At 33.1% G+C, this 23589-nt stretch overlaps 1 protein-coding gene and 1 long non-coding RNA gene across 2 annotated transcripts in view; one reads left to right on the top strand and one right to left on the bottom strand.

The window, feature by feature from the left end:
• Positions 1-10772, top strand: part of LOC118194052 (uncharacterized) — a 115026-nt gene extending 104254 nt beyond the window's left edge. The window contains exon 2 of the mRNA XM_035365238.2: positions 867-10772. Within this exon, the coding sequence (XP_035221129.2) occupies positions 894-2897 (2004 nt within the window). The 5' untranslated portion in view covers positions 867-893 and the 3' untranslated portion in view covers positions 2898-10772. The remainder of the gene's footprint in view (positions 1-866) is intronic.
• LOC146999574 (uncharacterized) overlaps positions 1-23589 on the bottom strand; it is a 372795-nt gene that overhangs the window by 114848 nt on the left and 234358 nt on the right. The window contains exon 2 of the long non-coding RNA XR_015039837.1: positions 19182-19250. This is a non-coding gene — a long non-coding RNA (uncharacterized LOC146999574). The remainder of the gene's footprint in view (positions 1-19181; positions 19251-23589) is intronic.

Raw genomic sequence — 23589 nt, 5'->3', positions numbered from 1 at the left:
AGAAACAAATACCTGTGCGAAATACAAATTTTCTTCTTCTTTAGAACAGGGCTCATCAGTGGCCGGGCGGTAAAGTTGCTGATTATTGATAGTTAGGTCCGGGGTTGGAATCCCGGCGAACGGGCTGGCTGTATGGGCGTTTTTGTGGTTTTCCCTATGTGAAACATATATAGAAGCCAGTTTCCCTTAGAATGTCCTCCATGAAGGTATCCCTCGTCTTAGGAAGACAGCCCTCAAATGCTTTGCCATAAGCAAGTAAACCAAACTAATCTTATTTAAAGAGAAATTCTTTTATGATTTTTTTGCGATATCATAATTTATAAAATATTGTTTAAATTATATGGATTACCAGAGGTTTATCAAAAATGGTGTTCTAATACAGTAGTCCTCGAAGAAAGATGTTATTAAATTTATCATCTTAACGACCAAAGATTTCTGTGTATGGAAATGTGAAAGCCATCTATTTATCGCAAAAATTTAATGTAAACAGTCTACCCAGTTTAGTAATTCTTTAGTAATCTTGCTTTTAAGCAAGAAGAAAGGAGATGAGGACTTTGGCGAACGCTGTTTCCTCCAAACCGTGGTGAGGCTAGGTAAGTTAGAAGAAGATGGGCAATCTACCCAGTTAATGATGGAGAAAAGCAACTGATTCGTAGCATGTTATAATGAATTCTTCTGTTTCCACTCGTATTTATTATTCTTGTTATACTCAATTAATACTTTAATAATTGCAAATCACACTAATTCCTGTTAACTTTTATTAACAATACATTTTGTTAATTATGCTCTAATGTATGTTCGAAGCATGTTTTTTTGTGTTTTGTTTTATAAAATGCTAATAAAAGGGCCCTATATTCTTTTTACAGATACCTGTATCCCATCTGAAACTTAAAATGGATGATGACGATCTCAGTGGAAGCAGTCTATGGACGGAGGACGTCACTTTTATTTCGAATGCAACAACTCTTCTAGTCATTTCGTCCTCTCCTGCATCACTGACGTCTTCATCTCCTACCCCACAAGAGGTGTCATCCACGAATGATATCATTCGCTACATTCAGTTCTCGTCCCTCATCTTAGTAACTGCTATGGGCTTCATAAGCAATGTCCTGGTGCTTTTATTGTTCTATAAGAGGCCAACGTTAAGGAGCTTTTCCAATAGATTCGTCTTGAATCTGTCCATTTCGCATTTCTGGTACTGCGTCTTAGTACTGCCAATTATAGTGATTTCAACAGTCACAGATAAATGGTTATTCGGTGATACAGTCTGCATCATCAGTGGGTTTCTGTTTACCACACTGAACATTACTTCTGTTCTCTCGCTATTACTGATTGCTGTAGACAGAAACTGTGCTGTCAACAGTCCACTACATTATTCTATGACCATTACAAAACAGCGTACGGGTATTTTAATTTTCAGTACATGGCTTTTAGGTGTAATTGTGGCATCTCCACCTTTCTTTGGAATAACAGATATAAAATATAGGCCGAACTGGCACATGTGTACGTTGCACTGGAAAACAAATGAAATATATAGCGTGACCTATGGAAGCGTACTTGTTGTAGTGGGATTCATGGTGCCATTCCTTACCACTATATGTGTCTATTCTTCTATGTTCCAAGCTGCCAGAGATAACTCTGAAAGAGCTCGGAAGCACAGCGTCAACAGCACCATTGTGGAAACTAATATCCCAGATTCACAAGCAAAAATGGCAACTATTACGCAAAAAAGGAAATGTAGAAGATGGAGTTCCGGTTCAAATCAGTTTTTTGGAGAAGAATGGAAAGCTGTAAGAACTGGACTTCTTGTTGTAATGACATTCACATTGTGTTGGTTACCATATTTCACTGTAACCTCGATGGAAGCTTATTTCGACGTGGATAATGTTTTGCCAAACTACGTTTTATTCTTTGCAGTACTTTGTGCATCCAGTGCAAGTGTTATCAATCCCTACCTGTATGTGTTTCGAAACAAGACTTCAAGAAAGCATGTTAAGCAAATTATTTCCTATTCTAATCTGTCAAAGAACAAAAGGTGGATTTTTCATCGGGAGAGCAAAGACAAAAGCAACCAAACATCAGTTAATCCTTGCATATTAGCAGCTAGTCTAGTTAACGAGAGTTCTGAAAAGGTTAAAGCTTTACCAGCCCTTTATCAAGATATCGATGGCCACTGGCAAGTCTTCAGCACTTCTGAAGAACGAAGCAGAGAAGAATTAGACGAAACAGTTTCGAACATATCTGATGAGGATTTTTTCGACAGTGGAATGCAGAACATCTCAATACAGCCTTGCCGAAAGAAAAATTATCAAAGTAACAGCATAAATGTTCAAGCCATTTACAATAATTCTTACAATCGGCCTTCGTTTTTGAAAAATATGTCTCAGTTTGCCCAGCCGAACTCTACAAATCGTTTGCTATTGTTCCGGTTAAAGCCAAGTTTGAATAGAGATTCTACAAGTAGCGACACAACTGATAATTGTAGCATGTCTCTAGAAAGCAATAACAGCAATGAACACCAGTTAGATCTAGATTTCTTTATCCCATCAAGGCGTGGTATTGGCAAATATCTTTTTAACACCTCGGAAGAGCTGTGGGAATCTAAGCCAGCGGTGACATACCACAAGCGGATAAGTTCTGTAGCAGAAGAATCCACTTCTTCAAGTGAAGGTAGGAAGACTTTGTCTTCCTTTGGCAGTGCTAGGAGAAAGTCATTCATTCACAGCCATATAAAGAACAAGAAGTCAAGTGAAACCACTCTAACTTCATCAACTAATTCTGAAACTATAGAATCTTCCTCGGCAGCTTCTGTGAATAAGACAACTCGAAGTAACAGACCTAAACTTATTAGGCAACCTGATACTATTATACCACCTGATGACTACGGAGAGTCTTAAAATAGGAATTCTTAGCGAATGAATGTCTTTTATTTTATTGCATCATACTTTCACTTTGTTAACACCGTACCTTAGACCAAATGAACACTTGAATCCAGCTGCCAATAAATGCATTTCTAGTCATCAAGAAAATGTTTCATATTGTATTGAAAATATGAAGTAGTATTTATCAAAGTTAACATTTGTAAAACCTAACAAACGACTTCTTTTTCCATACTTTATGAGAATATTAATCATGGACAATAGTATAAATTATTGGTTTATTGTTACCAAAAAAGGTTTATAATTTTTACATGAAAAATTTGGAAGTATTTGTGAATTTCTTTATATTTAGGAGCGCTTTATAAAATGTTCAAAGCATTTATATAATATGGGAAACTTTAATGAGATTTTTTATTGGTAATTTGTAATCAAATGAGCTTTCTGAAACAAGCGAAACTAGGAAATTTCCACTTATTTTCACGTTTAAGTTATAAATCGGGAACGAAATCTTCAGAATATCTTCAAATAATAATAATAATACGATAAAGCAGCACTTATATAAATACTTTTTTCATTTTCCATTGGAATAATTTGAAAAACAACACATTGTTTAATGTCTTAAATATTTTTAGGCCAACATTTCAAACCAAATCTCGTTTAAATAAAAGACGTGCGATATTTCAATTTACAAAACTTCATAATTTTTTTCAAAGCTTATTTTATTATGACTTATGCGCATTACACATATCATTAATAGAAAGGCAGTGAAGTGTTTCATTGCGTAAATCAAAACCTCTTGCTCTTTTTCATGCTGCAAAAGCATTTATGTAGCTTGTTAAAAGGAATTTCATCCTTTTGAGATTAGGAGCATTATATAAACGCTAATAAAGTAATATGGGTAAGTGAGTACGTTATATATTCGTTTAATAAACGCTTTTTAGCTCTAATGATACTAAACTAAACAGAAATTTACATTTTAGAGCCATTTTGTCTTCTTCTGAGACTTTTATAAAACTAAGCAAGAATTGTCAAGCTTCTCTTTCAAGGCATGGCTTCTCAAGCTGTTTCAAAACATGGCCCGGTTCAAGTCTGAAAATCAATCTCCTTTGATGGTATATTAATTACGATCCGTTAAATTATTCAATAAAGTGATTAAAATTCAACGTTTCTGAATCAAGACGTCAGTTACAAATGGGCTTGAAGCAAGCAGCTATAACCAGAGATATTGCTGGTTATCAAGTACATACTTAGTTATATCCATGAACTTTCATAAGTTTCACTGGATATAATTTTTAAGATACATGTTCTCTGATCCAATTATCTTCATTATTATTTCTAGTTGAAAGTGGTTAATTGGGTCCTAACGTTCATTATCGGTAGCTGCATAAATTGGCAACACTATTCGAAAAACCAATAATTCATTACAATAGTTCTTTTTTAAAATGTATTATGACAACAGAGTTTAAAAGATTTCTTATGGTTATGGTGTATCAAGATGCTTGGTATATGTACCTTTAATAACTGTTTTATGTGGAATATTCAAATTAACTGCTAACAGGCCTACTGTAATAATGACTTCTTATTTATTGGCTGCTCAAAGAGAAAAACTACAACTGAGAGTTCGTATTAGAAATATTAAAAACGTGTTATTTATATATATTTAAACCGTCTCATGCAATTTCACATGCTTTAAATTATATATAGGGCACAATATATAAATCACATCTATAAAAATATGCTTAATATGAGTTAAAGTTCAAAACTATATTTCCTGATCAGTGAAATATATCTTTAACTTACAAATAATACGTAAAAATGACTTGAAAATTTTTATTTAAATCATAATCACTTGTAATAAATTGGTCATTTGTAAAATAAATAAATTTACGTCTAATGTAAAAATATGAGAAATATTACTTTGCAGTCATAATAACATCATGCTTTGGTATTATAATAATAATCATAAAACGTTTTGTATTATAATTACAGCAATAACCTCAAACCTTCCAGATTTTCTATAAGAAGGTTTTAATCAGAGGTGAAATGAAAAATTTTCGAATACATTTAATAGCTATAACATATCTACAGCATCAAAAATACTGTGGAAAATGATCTCACAATTTAAAAATGATCTCAAATGTTTCGTTTTCTTAAAATCAGCAGCAACTAGTGAGAGAAGGACGTTTAAATTATTGGAATTGTTCAGTTTGTAAGATATTTCTCCCACCTTCGTGGTGTAATAGTCAGCACGCTCGGCGCGCATTCGAGAGGTCCGGGGTTCGAATTCCGGCGATGGCATTGTTCATTTTTAATGTCTCCTGCTACGAAATAATCTTATGTCTCTACAAGTGCAAGCAAATGGTAACAAAATAGTTGATACTTTGACAAACATGAGAACTTTGCTTCCCGTTACGCTAAAACTGCACATAAAATTTTAACATTAAGGGCATAGTCGTAAATAAGAATATTATTAAATTATTACTTCAATTAAGAATTGAAAAGACGCTTAGCATAAACTAAATATGTAACATTATAAAATACCTTTTGGTAACATGTTCAAAATAGTATTGTGATCAAAACGGATTTTCTTTGAGTTAACATTCAGCCAAAGAGGAAAACTAATATGAAAGTAAAACCGATTAAATTATTAGCGTTATGCATATCTTTGACATTAAATATTATTTTAAGCTGACAGGGATACACGTAGCTAGCTATCATATGTCCTCGCAAATTCCAAACTGAAAAATAATTTGACATAAGGTTGAAAAAGGAATTGCATTTAATCTCTGTTTCATTAACATTGACTTACGCAAAACAAGACATTCTGGGGAAGAAAATGCCAAGGCAAACTTAACAGAGTATTCATATAAAATGGTCGCTTTAGGTTATAAATTCTCAGGCGGTGTTTTAAACTTTTCTGTGATCAAAAGCCTTTGCTCAGCTTCTATTTATTTTAACAACAGAGATTAGAGACATAAAGAGAAATGCAAAACATGCGCGATGTCCGTAATTAAGATATTCAAAAGGCAATAATAGTAAAGTAATGGCAATTTGTTTCAAGCTCACAATTTCGTGCTGAGAAGGAAAAGAGGCTTTAATTCCAGATAATGATTGTTATCATCAATCGCGTTATCATTTCAATCTGGCTTAATATTATAAAGGAAAAATTAATAGTTAAGATTTTAAATCAGAACAAAACAAAGGCAAGAAAATTTTTAATTCTAACCTTGTCTCACAGATACTGATCGCTTAAAATAAGTTATCTTTTCAACGTAACTTAATCTAATTTTAAGTAGCAGCTATACAGGAAAAACATACAGGAAATTAATAAGTAAGATTTTACCGATAATCCATATCTTACGTTGAATAATATTAAAGCTATAATAAAAGACTAAATTTATTATGACTATTTTTTTAACTTTCAAGTGAAACTGTAATGTAAAAGTGTTTACAATAATGATAGCTGTGAGTAACTATACACAGAAGGTAGTACAAATTTCGTATACAGTGGAACCGCGAGATACCAGTTTAATTCGTTCCAGCATTGAGCTCGTATAACGAATTTCTCGTATCTAGAAATAAACTTCCTTATTGAAAATAATGGAATCCAGTTAATCCGTTCCGCACCCCCAAATCTATCAACATAAAAATCAATTTTTCTCATAAATAACGCTGGTAAATAATATAATCATAGTTTAACTTTATGATAGCTTCCGACACCGAATCGCCTTTTAACTGCTTCTCGTTAATCCACACCAACAACAGCTTCTCAATATCTTCTAGAAGTTTTGGACGGTGCTTGGAAGTAACGGTAACTCCTTTGGCCACATCTGGTTTCTTAATTTCTTCCTTCTCTTTCAGAATAGTGCAGATCGTCGATGTCGAACGTAAGTCTTCACCAATTCCGTCACTCTTACACCACGCATATATTTATCTATGATTTCTTTCTTAATTTCAAAGGCCCATGGCTTTCTTCTTTTTATTTGCAACACTATCTGAGGTAACAATCTTCTTGGGAGGAATAATTATGTTCACGTTAAATGTAAAAAGCAATTAAGTCACAAGCACGTAGATCAAAGAACACTGAGCGATCTGACGAGAGGATTCCTCGAGTCCAGCCGTATCGGAAAATAGCGCCACGCATACCAATAGCCTAGCTCGTTGCTGGTTCCTCGAATCAATGCTCGTATTTATAAACTAATTTTTCGCTCATACTTACCTCGTATCTCGAATTTCTCATACATAGAGGTGCTCGTATCTTGAGGTTCCACTGTATACGGATTATGTTAAATAAACTCTGAGCGTACTCGTATTTGTAACGACTGAAAGAAAAAGGCGTCGAAAAGTTATGCGTATTTTCAAATATCAATATTTTGACAAGGTAAAATCTCATGACTCCAACTAAATATTAATCATTGGAAATCTGGCAACAAGGCACTTTTCCATTCCATCGTCAATGGAGCACTTGGTCCACTGGTGTGTTAGCATATCCGCCAGATGGCCGCCATTGATGAAAAAAACCAATGGCACAATTGTCTGACGGCCTGTCTTCTAGTGAACAGATAGGGCTGTTCTTTAGTGAGCAGGTGAATACTGTCAACACCGCAGGCTGTTTCGCAAAGTGTAAAATTTTAGAACTTCTGGTTTGGTTTATTTAATTATGGAAAAGCACTCGAGGGCTATGTGCTTAAGGGGAAGGATGCCTTCGTGGAGGACTTTCTAAGTCAGAAATTCAGGAGCAACATGCCTATGCAACATGAGTAATTTAAAATGGTAAAGTCAATACCGAAGGACCCAGTCAAAACGATGCATTAAATAACAACCTAATATTTAATTATCTTTTCATTTTGTTCGCATATTCCAATAGTTTCATTTTTCTGAGAAATGTGGAAGCTTATTGGAAATCAAATAATCTTGTAACCTGAAGCAGCAAATGTATAATATAAACTGAACAAAACACTGCATGTTTTCCTCTTCATTAGCGAGGGATGTAGATTTCCTTCTAACTTCTGGTGTTTCTAATTCTAACAAGGATATAAAAATATTTACTTTCATTTGACATACATTTTGCCTTGAAGTTAACAAAATGAAGCATCGGCGCTATGTATTGCTATTGTTCAGCAACATTTGTTACTTACGTTTAGCAGCAATTTTTTCTTAAGCTATTAAAATTACATCAGGAGTCATCACTTTTGCTAAAAGAAAATTTTCAATAATAGAAAATGCGATCAAAATATCTTGGTTTCAAATTTTCACTGCAGAGCTAAATATCAAAGTAATACAAAATATCTTTACAAGTTTCACTGGATATAATTTTTAAGATATATGTTCTGTGATCCAATTATCTGCATTATTATTTCGACTTGAAAGTTGTTAATTCGGTCCTAAGTTCATTATCGGTAGCTTAATGGTCTGAATGCATATTACGCAAAACAGTACTCATTTCTGCAGAATTTACTAGAACTAAAATTTAAAATGGTACTTACGTATTAACGCAACCAGGCCAAAATTCGCATAAATCGCCAAATTTGGCGAGCCTACTTACGGCAACCCTACGTGTTTAAACGAAAGTTTATTTGTAAAAAGAAAAAATAACACTGGGCGTGTACTACCACAGCAATGGGTTTTCGGCGGAATTTGCCGAGAAAAGAAAGAGACTTTTTTGGTTACTGTACCTAACAGAAGCGCCGTTACCCTCATGGAAAAAATTTGCGAAAATATGAAGGAAAGAAGCATCATTTATTCGGATTGCTGGAAAGGATACAATACAAGTGAGTTCGAAAATGCTGGATTTCTGCATGGAACTGTTAATCACAAATATAACTTTGTGGATCCCAACACGGGCGTTCACACACAACATGTAGAGCGCATGTGGCGCTCAGCCAAATGGCGCAACAAAAAACAGAGAGGAACAGCCCGTCATCATCTTGACTCATACCTTATCGAATTTATATGGCGCCAAGCTCAAGCTGTTAATGGTGAAGACGGTTTTCAATCAGTGCTAAAAGCAATAGCCAAGAGATTTCCGCCGAAAAAATAATTCTGCAACTTATTCAAATTCGAAACCGGAAGGGTTTAATTGCTATTTTATATTTTAAAACAAAATAATATAAAAAAACTGTATTAAAAATTATCTGTAATTAATAAATATACATTTTCTTTTTATTCATACTTTTTTACTCAAACTTACAAATCGCGCCAACCTGGTTGCGATAATACGTAAGTACCTTTATTCATTTTAAATTTAACACGGAACAGTGATTTAATATGAACAAAAATTTCTTTGAAATATTATCCTACTATGAAAATCATTCGTATAAATCGGCAACACTATTCGAAAACCAATAATTAGTTACAATAGTTCTTTTTTAAAATGTGTTATGACAACCAGAGTGTAAAAGAAATATATAGAGAAAGGTTTCTTATGTTTATGGTGTGTCAAGATTCTTGGTGTATGATTTTACGATATACCTTTAATAATTGCTTATATGTAATGTTCAAATTAACCGCTGTTGCACAGTATTATTTTCAAAACAGTCCTGCTGTAATAATGGCTTCTTATTTATTGCCTGTTCTGTATCCTTGAATTGGCCATAGTATTTTACTGTGAACAATTCAAGGATACATATGAGTGTAAATGTTTTTATGTAAAAGTCTTCGAAATAATTTTGTTACCACTCAGTAGAAGTCATGCTTTTCCTGTATTTCTTGCAAATTATCATACACATTTTTCTTCACTTTAAGTTAAAATTAATAATAATCTCATGTCGTAGGTTGCACATAATATTGAACACTTACAAAATTAGTTAACACTTATCAGATTAATGAATGGTATGATTTTTAATTATCAGCCCTGTTTGAGGTATTGTTGTATGCCTATGAATGTTTCAAACAAGTAATAAAAGAAATTATCATTACAATATTCAATTTAAACTTTACAAATCATTCAGAGCTTAAATACCCAACTCCTCTGTGGTTCATTATATACGGTGCACATATTTTACATGTTTTTCCGTAAAATTCAATTTTTTATAAATGCAGTTGATGTTATGCTAAGGAAGAAATAAGCATTTCTGCTGAATGTCAAGCATTACTTTCAGCATTTTGGGGATTTTCTAACCTATACGATCCTGTCAGTGAAATAAATGTTGTGCTTTAGAACAATAAATTGAAAGAGCACCGTAATTTTATATGTTGTGTACCGCAGCTTAATCATCTGAACCATTAGTAAAAAGTGTATACGTATTTATCTATTTAAAGCCCGACACATACGCAATAACTTCCCACGTGAATGCAATAATTTCTTTAATTTATATTACAACAGCAATATGTAAAAGAAATAATTCTTATATTCTTGACTCTAATAACACGAATAACATAGGTTTGATGTTTTGTACGCACAGCAACGCATTTTGATTCTTGTTTATCGTTTGTAAATCTATTCATAACATAATTGGTTAATTTTGCTGAAGTTTTAAGTGGATAATATTTTTAAAATTTGTGTATTTAAGTTATTATTAATTCATATAATTCCCTGTAAGGCAGTGTGTGATATTGTACATATATGATGGAAAATGTGTTTGTAAGAAATGCCTTCTAAAGAAAGAAAAGCTATTAAATTTTTTGTTTTGTTTAATATTCTGATAATTAAAATGCATTATTACTGCATACGTAAATAATACAAATATTTATTATTTTGCTATGAGCTTTCCATCGCTGAAGAATTTGTGTTTTCGTTTCACTTTTTAAAAGAAACTAGAGTTAAATGTGATTTTCTGTTTCATATTGCTACATTATTGCTTAATGTGAAATATCTGTCGCAATGTGAAAACTTTTATCTCTTGAAATGTTGTGTTTGATTATATATATATTTATTAAAAGACTAAATTCAGTTTAGAAAGTCTATGTGTTTAGTATTTTTGTTTCTTTAATTATTCTTACAGATATCCTTTATCTTATTTATTACTCTCAAACACACATTAATAACACTTCACACGTTAGAACACCGAAATTTAAAGACTGTTGAACATATTACAGATGTTTTATACGGACTTACATTAACGCATGATTATTTTATGGCTTTAGAATGTTATTCCAGTCATGTATGATTCAAAGAGGCAGCTAATATTATAAATTAATTAATAGGAAATATGTATATTGTAATAAAATGTACAATGTGAAAAATTCTGATATGGACACCACGACTTTCCCGTATGGCTTACTAAGTTATACACATTTTTGCTGCACTTCATTTAAACTTATTTCTTAGAGTTTCATTAGAGATATATGTATTTCTCATTCTATCAATTCAATTCTCACTTCGCGGCAGCCCACACAAATGTCATAAAAGCTTAAAACATCTTCGTTAAAAGTTGTGAAATGCAGAAAAACCTGAGACACCAGCTACAGTTAAAAACAATTAAAAAGAAATTTTTCCAATTAGAATTACAGTTTCTACGTCAAAACAAGCAGTTTTTTCAACGGGCGAAAAGACAAAATTTTTATTCACAAAACATCAGAGTAAACTTTTGATTCCACTGGACAAAAGACCCTTCAGCTAGGGCACCAACTGACTTAATTCAATATTCAACTAAGAGTTTCAAATTAACCGGAACATAAAAACAGTATACTTCCATCTCTTTGAAAGCAAAAAATGCACAATTTAGCAACATATAAGAATAAAAAAAGCGCTCGCCGTATATATATATATATAGGGGGGGGCGTGTGGTGTGTGTTTGGTGCGGCCGATTGCAACCAAAAAAGAGACATGAACAGCTAGACGTTATAGCAGTCCCATATACAAAATTTCAACGTTTTAAGGCTAATCGTTTTTGAGTCATGCTAGATACATGCGTACGTATGTACGTACAGACATCATAAAAAAGTACCATCCAAATCTATTTTAAATACATTTTACTAACTGCTTTGGAAAAGAGAGTCCTTTACTCTGTCCGTACGTACAGATACCACGCAGGCGCCAAAATGAATAATTTTGTTCAAATATGATATCCGAAAATTTTCGTGATTACAATGCTTTGTTTACTTCGTAAAAGGAAGAACAAAGTAGTTCAAAACATCATCCTATCTGTAAAAAGAATGATTAGTAGCACTGTGCCATTTAAATCTCAATATTCTAGGGATAAGAAAAAGCACATCTCAGGAAATCTGGGCATTTGGTCTTTGCAGTACGTAAGAAATTATACCTGTACATTTTTTCCTTTCAACTAGATATCATTCTTGTAACAGAACGAGTTAGAGTAGAAACAAATAGCAGTTCATGCAGGGCTCTTACTACGAGGTAGCCTCACAACATGTTTTCACTCCAAAGTGGTTAGATAATGCGGAAACGTATGAAATTTGACTGCTCTACGTACAACAATCTTCCCACCATGAGGCAAACTCTTAAATCGACAGAATTTTTTAATATAATTTCTTCATTATTATTCTATCTATTGAAAATCATTCAAACTTTTGTATTATTTCAAAATCATTTTACAAGCACTTTATATTCAAGAATTTCTTGAAAGGTGTGCTTCATAAATAGTTTTCATACCTTTCCTACGTTAAGCTTACCAGTCAAAATTATAAGACGCAGTTGTGATGCTAAGAATAAATCCACTTAAACATTATTAATGGGGTTTCTAATTTCATTACGTCAAAATGACTTCAAGATTAGATGAATGAAGCAATTACTGTCAAAATAGGAATGGAAGAAGTTAAAACTTTCTCCTAGGAAGAAACGACTTCCTGCTTGGAACAAAATTTTAACTATTAATTCTTCCTTAAATACTTATCATGTAATATGGATTACATTTGATGGAAATTACTTATAAGTGAAAGTGCCTTGGCATATATATATTTTTACACCATCCTCTCTTGATTAAACTAAATTTTAACAGAGGAGATCAGGCTTTCACATGTGATCGTTAGTATTGATCTAATACGGTGCAGAATATTAAGCAAAAGTTGTATAAAAATCTGATGTGTACACTACATGACTTCTTTCCATGGAATATTATAATATACGCATTTCTTACTGCATTCCTTACTGCATTTTACTGCATTCCAAACTTATTTCCTCGAATTTCATCAGATATATAGTTCTCATTCAATTCATTCAGTTCTTACTTCGCGGCAGGGCATAAATACATAAACCTCAAAATATTTTCATTAAAAATTGTAAAATACAAAAAAATATAAAACACCAAATACAATTAAAGCAATTAAAAAAATTTACAGTTAAAATCAGAGTTTATACGAAAAAACAAGCAATTCCGCCAGCGTGCACGAAAGAAGATTTTGCGGTGCACAAAGCTGAAAGTTTACTTTTGGTCATACTCAGCAAAAAGATATCGAAGGTGCAGAACCTGACTTAATTCACTATTCTTCTAAGTTTCAAATCTAAAAAAAAAATGGCTGCTGTAGTAAAAAACTTAGGCTTAGCTGCATTTAAACAACTTTTAAATTAAGACACAATAACATGCCGAACAAATACTAATTCAGAAGTCAAACAACAAAAATCAGCGCTATATTTTCAAAATTTTCACGGGACTAGTTTCGTTGGTTTTAGCGACCACCATCCTCAGCTGCAAAACCGACTTCTGAATTAGTAACTTTTAAATTGTTGATAATTCTACAACTACTCCACCCAGATTAACTAAAGGCATAAAACCCTTAACCGAGAAATAAGAACAACATAATTCAGTCATTTATAAAGCAACGAAAACGGGTGATTGCAACGAAAAACGGAGGTGCACAATTGCATGTTGTAGCAATCCTACATATAATTTTCAACGTTCTCAAAATAAAGAAGGATCAATTCGGATTTAAATCTAGAAAAAAAAAAACTTCAGTGCTAAATATATATTAGTATATCCTATTAACATAAAAGCGTATGATGGAAATCTGGCAAGTATAAGTAAAACAAGCAGCTCCATTTCCACCAAAACCTATTCAGAAAACTGAAATTCTTCGCGTTTCCTTAGAAATTAGCTGGACCTTCCAGTTCTAATATCTCTTGAGTTGAAAGACCTGTTTCAATGTGCAAGAGTAAACATCAGGCCCATCGAAACAAAACGGTAAGGTTAAAACATCAAGTCTGTATGACCGTCTGACACGCGAAAGCAAATTCGCTCTTTATAGTCATTCTTTTATATCAAAAAATCATTTACCGACATTGCTTTCATTGCACTCTAGCTTTGCTTTACTTTTCTGCTATTGGGGTTAAGTACCTCAATTCTAGAGATTGCCAATAGGATCGTCGAAATAACTCAATTTCAACGCAAAGGCTACCATTCTGCAACCCGCGCAAAAAATATTGTCTTATCGATATCATACTCATCGAATATGTGTTTTTGAAGTTGCAGTATCGTGTTATGTACTAATTGTTATTATTTTCAAGCTTAATTTTTGCTTAATATTTCCGTTTTGATTTGTATTTGATGTTCTTAATTTTTTTTTTCTTTAGCTGTTTAAAGTGGTTGTAAGTTTAAACTGTAACTTTTGTAAACTTTGAAATTTAGGTTTGGTTGCGTTAAAAGCTTTCTTAAGTTGAAGTTGTTTAGTTTTTAATTTGAGTTTAGGGACTTAAGTTTACTTCGTTTTTGTACTTTTGTTTTTGACTCTTAAGGTTGTTTAACTTTTAATTTTAATTATTTTTTAATATCTTGTTTGCTGCTTTTAGTGTATTAATTTTTTTTAACTTAAGGTAACTTAAATTTTTACCCCTTTTTCTATTAAAGTTGTCGAATACATATTCTCTGACTGGTGGTATCTGGTTAATGAGTGTGTATACTTAAAACGCTGCTGAAGAAACAATTTATATAGTGCTGACATTTTTAATGAGTTATATTGTTATGTAATAGTTTAATTTTTAATGTCCCAAATTCGTTTGTGTTGAATAACCATTCACTGGTTCTAAAAATTTTCTCATCCCAACGGTCGGCTTGGAATTCTTTCTCAGAATCCCTTATCAGAGGATTACTGCACCCAGAAATTCTTTTGCCCAAGCGTTCAAACACATGTCGGATGACATGTTGGATGTTTACACCATCTGGAGTTTTACTTAAACAGGACCCCGGTTGCTGTGACATCTCTAGCAGGGAAAGGTTCTACAGCGAATTTGTAAGGAGGGAGGAATAATCGTTGGATAGGAAGCTCTACATGGTCGAGTTGCGCCTCGATTCGAGGCTAATGCCCCCCTCCCTTGTTTTCGTCTGCGGAGAATTGTTGACCCATTGGAGTGGCCTTGGAGGCCGAATGGTTGAACTGCGCTTGTTGGCTCTTCTGGTAGTCTGGAAACCCTTTACCATGAAGATTTTTCTGTTTGGGTTGCTGGGCTTGGCTTCCTGTCAATCACCTTCTTCGCCAAATTTTTCAAAAAAACGCGCCAGCTATTAAAGTGGCTGCGCGGTGTTTTCAGAGGAGAGAAAGAAATTTTCTCGAAGAAAAAAAAAACAAGAGATGACTTCTAAGGTACAGAGCGGAGACCAACAGGTCGGAGTCTCTGGTGTGATGAACGATTAAAAAACCTACACAGAAGAAAGGCGTACTGAATCAAGAATTCCTGAGATTTTCCTATCTTAAGTATGGCCGGTGGGTTTGGGAAGACCGGAGTCCTACCGGTTGGAAGCGGCTGTGGGGAGAAAAGCCTGGCCTCCGAAAGAGTTGCCCTTGATTAACTTTTCTCATATTGTCTTTTCTTCTTATAGATGTATCTTTAGACGTATAATTATTATTCTCTGCCTCGTGACAGATATCCTTGTCTTAGTTTTACACCTGTACCAAGTATCCAAACTTTGTATGATGGATCCCAACCGGGAACTGTGAAATGTTAAATATGTTAAAGAAGGTATGTTAACTTTTTCCTTTGAATCTTCAGATATTTAGGGGACCGGTCACCACCAATGTAAACTGTAACTTGTATTCTTTCTCTTTATCATCATAAATAAACGTTAGTTTGATTTTACTTACCTTGTTTGTAATTTAATTTTAATTAACTTTGCACTGGACCATAGTATCTGAACGGGTTACTGCCCGACATTATGCCACACAACGCAAACAATGTAATTTAGAATGTTTTGTAATTTAGAATTGCTTTATTGTTTATGTTTTACTCTGATCATTACTCGAAGTGCTATTTAATGTGACTGATGCAGAATTGGTTTATAAAAATGTCTTCTGCTGTTCCACCTATCCACACATTTACCTACTACAATATAGGTATTAACATGATTATTCAATTACACAGAAATGATGTTAAGAAATAAATAATACATTTGTAATATCTTATGTTATATTGTTCTAATTGCTCAATAGTTTAATACCATAATAAAAGAATAAAAAACGAAGACCATCAAATAGAGATCAAAACTGAAACAGTAAGCAAACCTTAAGCTTGAAAATAATAACAATTAATACATAACAATCGAACTGCTGCATATGCCAAATCGTAGACAACGCTCGACACGTTTCGAGTAGAACATGTTCAGTGCGGGTTTTAATACGTTTCCAACATTCTGGTAGTAGAGACATTAGGTTATTTTTTTAAAGCAGGAGTGATGAAAAATGTGTAACGCCCTCGCCGGGAATCCAACCATCCACGGACCGCTGGAATACGCGCCCAGCATGCAGACCACTACACTACGAAGGTACTCTAAAAAGGCGGGAGAAATATCTTATATATTCCCCCGACAGGGTTTTGTTAGGGAACCCAATCGCCAAATCCTGGGTGTGGAGAATCTTCATGCACCACCCTTTTTTAGTTTGGGCGCCACTGTAGAGACATTAGGTTAATTAGAAGCAGGAAAGATGAAAAACAGCAACGCCGTCGCCGAGAATCGAACCACGGACGTCTGCAATTACGCGCCCAACGTGCAGACCACCACACCAAGAAGGCGGGAGAAATACCTTATAGAAACCCCTCTTTCTTAAAGGGGGACTGGGGTTTTTTAGAGGACCTTATCCTGGGTGAGAAGAATCATCATCCACCACCCTTTTAGTTCGGGCGGCACATTAGGTATTTTTTGGAAGCAGGAGAACAGAAAAACGCCTTCGCCGGGAATCGAACAATGGACCTCTGGAAGACGCGCCCAGCGTACAGACCACCACACCACGAAGGCATGCCAAGAGGCGTGAGAAATACCTTATATGGTAACAATCTAACCGCTAAGAATGCTGCGTAAATGCAGTAGCAAATGTCGTTTGTTCTGGTAATGTTTCAGAATTAGTTTGGCCCGATCCGCAGACCCTTGATTTACATAACAGGAGGCCAGCAGAACATTCTAGAGAGCATATAATTTCTTCAGAGCTTTAGGTATAGTTAACTGATGTAAATTATTCTTTGTGCAAAATACATTTTACATCAAATATTGTGGGAGAAAATTTTACTAATAGATTTTCTGTTCAAATTTATTTAAGATAAATGCAGAATTTACCTTTGATCATTTTATTTTAGTTTAATATGTACTGTGGAAAATACACTTTAGTATTTGAAAAAATAAATTTTAATGTATCACCAAGTTAAAGCAATTGAATGGTTTATCAATTTAATAATGAAATATGTGAATAAAATATAGAATTCAAGAATTCGCTTTTTTCAGACACTAAAGATCATGTCCATTTATCGGAAATCACATAGACCTAAGCAAAATAAAAATTCGTTTGAATACTTTTATGTCCTGAAACCTAAAAATATAACTTTTGAACCGTTTAAACAACCATCTTGCCTCCTTCATCATAAAACAATTTAACAATCTATATTTCTAAAAAACCTGATGTGTACACCACATGACTTCCTTGCGCGGGATATTAAATTATACGCATTTTTTCCTTGCATTTCATTTAAACTTATTTCTTCGAATTTCATTAGAGATATATTTCTCATTCAATTAATTCAGTTCTCACTTCAAGAAAAGTCAAAAATACATAAAACCTCAAAATATTTTCGCTAAAAATTTAAATATATAGAAAAACATTAAACACCAGATACAATTAAAACAATAAAAAAACAATTTTAATAATTAAAATTACAGTTTCTACGCAAAAACAAGCAATTCGGCCAGCAGGCAAGATGGAAGATTTTTCGGTGTTAAGTTTCCTTTTGGGAAAAAGACACTGTAAGTGTAGAAAGAATTAATTCACTATTCTCCTAAGTTTCAAATGTAAACAAATATGGCTGCTGTGGTAAAAAAATTAGGCTTAGCCGCACTTAAACAACTTTTAAATTGTTGCTAATTCTACAAATATTACATGTAGATTAACTAAACGAATAAAAACCTTAACCGGAAGATAAGAACAACATAATTCAATCATTTTAAAGCAAAAAATGCACAATTTACAAACATATAAAAATAAGAAAAAGCAGCTCATCGAGCTGAGTAACAGAGTGGGTGTACATACACTTTTAGTGAGGCCGATTGCAACCAAAAAGGGAGGTGCACAACTACCAGTTACAGCAATCCTATATACGAAATAGGCTAGTCTTTTCTGAGATATGCGAGATACGTACGTACAGACGCCACGAAAAATTCTCTTCTGTATCTTTATATATCTGTATCTTAAATTTAAATATCTCTTTACTTCGTACAAGGAAGTAAACACACTTTGCAATTCTGTTTTTCTAAGTGTTTTTTTTTTTTTTTTTTTTTTTTTATATATATATATATATATATATATATATATATATATATATAATTTCAGCTGTATCTGATTTTTAAAGAAGTAAAATATAAATCTAACATATGATTCCTGCATTTAGTTTTATACTTTGTGAAACCCAGAATTGTAAAAAAATACATAATATTTTACATAGTGTAGGAAAATATGGAGCTCTCCTTGAAAGTAATGGTTGACGGCACGTGCTCCCGTTTATCCGTTTATCCCTTTGACAATCATGCTATGCCCCTTCGTTTATTTTTATGATCCTATTGCATTCTCTGTACTGAGAAGGAAAATTATTTTCTCCATCTGTCCTTTGCGAAATCATTCCTGAAATACGTTTACCTTTGAAGTAATAAAAAAAATGTAATTTTAGGCGATTTATTATTTAAACGTTGACAGATTTTCCTAAGTCGTTGGGGATAAAAGTGTATTCTTTTCTTTCCAACTGCCATAAAATTTACTTTGTTTACTTTCGGCAAAAGTAAATCATACTTTCTCTAGATGCCCGGGAACGTTAGATTGGAAGCTTAAGCAACCTAGTAAACTATACACAATATAAACAATATTTTCAATTTGATGTATTTATTATAGAATTTATTTCAATCGAATAAGTTCAAAACATAATTTTACTGTAAGACTTACGCTTTCCTTACTTCATCGAGAAGTTAGAGATTTTTATGAGTCCGCTCCATCTTCATTTTTTATCATCTTCTGCAAAAAGAAACACTGAGTCTATAGAGGTCTGCTTTCCTTCAGGAAAATAATTTAAAGCATATTAATTATATAAACTACACTGTTTTTATTCTTCATAAATTTATCTGTAAATGCATTTAAAAGGCAAATTGCGGAGGGGTTGGAGAAGCGATGGAACTTTCTAGATTCACTCAGTTATAACGACGGAAGAACGTGAAAAATGTGTAATGCCCTCAATGGGATTCGAATTCCATACCTTTCGAACACGCTTCGAATGTGTTTCCAGTTACACCACGAAGAAGGGAGAAAATACCTTACTATCTTTAATTTAGATAATCGGTTTACCACTTTCTACAGAATTGTATTCCGGATTATTTTTATATTAACAAACACAGCAGGTATTTTCAAAAATCATTTTCATCTTTATTCCTTCAAACAATTAATTAATTCAAAAATTAATTAGTTAACTTCAAACAATTAATTAGTTAATTTCCTTTCAATTTACGACCTTTAAAAATCTTGAACTAAGAAGGAGGGAAAAAAGCAAAAAACTGTAGCTCATGTTTTTATTTGTGGACGATTATTTTATACAACTGAATAACAACACGCCAGGCAATGGCAACACATTGCTTTCAAACAGCCGAATTCGTGGACTAAAACTGAAACATAAGTAAGTATCTTACATTTTGTGCAATAGCAGTTTGGAGCACTAGATATAAAAATGTTTTTTAGAAATTAAAATAGAAATGATTGTATAGACATTAGGGGAGGAGAGAGGATATTTCGAAGCAGAAGAGATGAAAAATGAGCAACGCCTTCGCCAGGAATCGAACCACAGACTTTTGGAATACGCGGCTAGCATGCAGACAACCACACTGCGAAGGCAAGCTAAGAAGACGGAAGAAATACCTTATAAGATAAATTATAAGTTTATACTTATAAGATATACTTAAATTATACACTTATAAGATAAATTATATACTTATAAGTTATATAACTTTTTCTCTTCGTTTTGAAGGGGAGTATGATTTATTAATGATATAAAATATTTAACGATTTTAAATACAAGTACATTTAGCTAAGACAAATATGGCAGTGTTAACGAATTAATTGTTCACGTATAACTGTCATAATTAAAATACAAAATTCGATTACCTAATCTATATATTATCTGAATACTTCATGGTAGAACTCAGCTCAGACATTCGAACCTATACTGTAGTTCTCCGTTTTGTAACGATGATGTATCATTTCAATAAAATTCTAAATTCATCTAAATATATGTGTTTAATTGACTGAATTTTGCTTTTAAAACATGTTGTTAAGTTGGACATCTACCTAATTCTTATCTTTGCTTTGATGTAATTTAGTAAATAACGAATGGCAACAGTTCAGTTTTTTAGTCCAAAGGTATTTGAATCCCGAAGGACTATTAGTTTCGTTTTGGCATTTTGCGTCGGACGGATAAATGTCGGTTCACTTTTCAAACTGTTGCCATAAAATGTTAGAGTCCTGCATTATATTTGAAGAAATTAAATAATGAAAATCTGCGTAAATGTATGTATATTTCTTACATTGTCATAAAATAACGGTACATAGAGTCATCGAATTTTGAATAACGTAATCCTCCAACGAATATGAGCATGTGGAAGACCAAATTTGAAATTTGAAATTTGTTTTATGATCGATTTCCTATTTTTTAAAACTTTGACGAATTTTTGATTAACAAACTCAAGGATTTCAAAGCGAGCAATGCCAACGTTGTGCAGAAAAAACATTTTTATCTCCAGCGCGTGAGTCTCTGTATCGGAAATTCTAAAGATATGCTCGTTTTAAAACTATTTTGCGATATTGCTGTTGCACTGGATCTTATGGTTTAAGTGCGAGGAACATGATATTTAAAGGTAACACACAAAATGTTAAAAAAACGCCCATTTGGACGTAATTTAAAATCTGAAACATTTCAGATTTTTTTTTTTTTTTTTTTTTTTTTTTTTTTAGTCCAAAGGGATTTGAATCCCGAAGGACTATTAGTTTCGTTCTGGCATTTTGCGTCGGACTCATAAATGTCGGTTCACTTTTCAAACTGTTGCCACAAAATGTTAGAGTCCTGCATTATATTTGAAGAAATTAAATAATGAAAAATCTGCATAAATGTATGTATATTTCTCGTATTGTGATAAAACAACGGTACATAGAGTCATCGAATTTTGAATAACGTAATCCTCCAACGAATATGAGCATGTAGAAGACCAAATTTGAAATTTGAAATTTGTTTTATGATCGATTTCCTATTTTTTAAAACTTTGACGAATTTTTGATTAACAAACTCTAGGATTTCAAAGCGAGCAATGGCAACGTTGTGCAGAAAAAACATTTTTATCTCCAGCGCGTGAGTCTCTGTATCGGAAATTCTAAAGATATGCTCGTTTTAAAACTATTTTGCGATATTGCTGTTGCACTGGATCTTATGGTTTAAGTGCGAGGAACATGATATTTAATAAAGAAAGGTAACACACAAAATGTTTAAAAACGCCCCTTTGGACGTAATTTAAAATCTGAAACATTTCAGATTTTTTTTTTTTTTTTTTTTTTTTTTTTTTTTTTTTTACATTTATGTTTGAGCTTCTTCGTTTTCATGAAAAGAAAGTGTAAATGGAGAAAAAATGGTTTTTATTTGTTTTTAAAATTTATTTGAGAATTAATGAGCATTGGTTCACGCCATTTATACTGAGTGCTGTTTGAGATGTCAAAGCTAGAATTGCCAATCGTTGAATTTGTAAATAAAATTGTAAAAATAAACTGTTTGTATTGTCACAAGATGTTTCATTCAAACCTGATTACACTCATTTACATCACTATTCTTCTGATATTCGAAGGAATAACAGAATAGATGTTTATAACTTTACGCACATTTCACACCCTAATATTATTGCGCATATTTACTAAACCCAAGTTGATGTTACTCATCCTCTCATGATGAACATTTGGGGCATTTTTTACAAAAGAAAATACCCAGTGTAGAGATATTCGTTACAATTTTTTTTTATATTTAAGGATTTGGAAGTAACGTGATTAAACACAGAAAGGTATTTTGAGGCCACAGAATTTTATCAAAGCAAAACCTGATTAATGTAGCAGAACAAGAGTAGCCTGTGTTAAACAACGAAAGGAAAATAAAAATGAATTAGCAAGGTGGGTGGTATTTGGATTAGTAAATAAGTACTTAAACTCTATGTGTGAAAAACTATCATATTGTTACGAATTTTGTAAATATGCAATTTTAGAGAAATTACAATATATATAAATTATAGTGCCTCGCAGGATTTATATTTATTTTAACTAACAAATTAAAATTTAGTTTGAAACTTTCTTATAAGCCTTCATTCCTGTAATTGTCAGTGACAGAATATTTAAATTTTGTAGTGCACGTAGAGGAATGTAAATTTCTACTTTGAAGAAAGTATTTAAAAGCCGAGTTTCGGTGGAAATGAAAGACCAGAGTTAGGGTACAGACGTCACCTCTGCCGTAGATACGTTTGCTTATTGCTGGTTCACGTGGCTTAATTGTATTTACTTGCTGTTACCAGTTTCGAAGCGGGGTTAGTAACGGGATTTCGATGAGCCCTGTAGGTTAGTTTCATCACTTGTTAACACCTTCAAATTTAAGTTTCGTTATTTGATTTGTTACCGCCTTAGCAGGGGCGAAATTTGTTAGCGTCGAGTTGACGCATTGTAAATTTTAAAGAGCTAATAAAGAGTACCTTCTGCTGTGTAATTACTACTATTCCAGTTCTTCATACAGAAGTGAACCTGCTGAACTCTACAATGTAACATGAATGGCCTCCAGAATGTGAAGCATCGCTGGAAAATCAGCTTTACAAGGGTAAGTACATTTAACATTGAGCTAAACGGTTATCTCGCTTATTTCGTAAAATAGCGCGATAATTTTGGTAACTAAATTTAGTCGCCAAATTTGGCGAGAAATCAAAATTCAGCAAATTTGACGAGCATTCTGTGACATACTGGTCCGAGCCCTATGTAAGCGTAATTCGTCCGATCCCTATGTAATTGTAACTGCATCCGGCCTTATGTAACTGTAACTGTGTGTGCCTTCCAACAATTCTTCCTTTTCATTCTCCTCGAAAATACGAAGTTACCCCCCTCCTTTACCTTTCCTTCGCACCTAAGCCTGATTTTTAGCCCCTCGGTGCAGAAAGACTTAGCGGGTGCAAAACAAGACGTCTGTCTACTTTGTCTGTCTGTCTGAAACTGAAGGTACTGGAAATTTATCCGGCGAACGAGTGAAAATTATTTAAGATTGGACAGTGCTTCAGTTTTCAATTTATCTCAGCAT

The sequence above is a fragment of the Stegodyphus dumicola genome, chromosome 1 (genome assembly GCF_044657685.1).
Source record: "Stegodyphus dumicola isolate Sdum_Otavi_A_Nest chromosome 1, ASM4465768v1".
NCBI classification, from domain to species: domain Eukaryota; kingdom Metazoa; phylum Arthropoda; class Arachnida; order Araneae; family Eresidae; genus Stegodyphus; species Stegodyphus dumicola.
The sequence above is the reverse complement of the archived record's forward strand: the minus strand, read 5'-3'. Positions and strand labels throughout refer to the sequence as shown.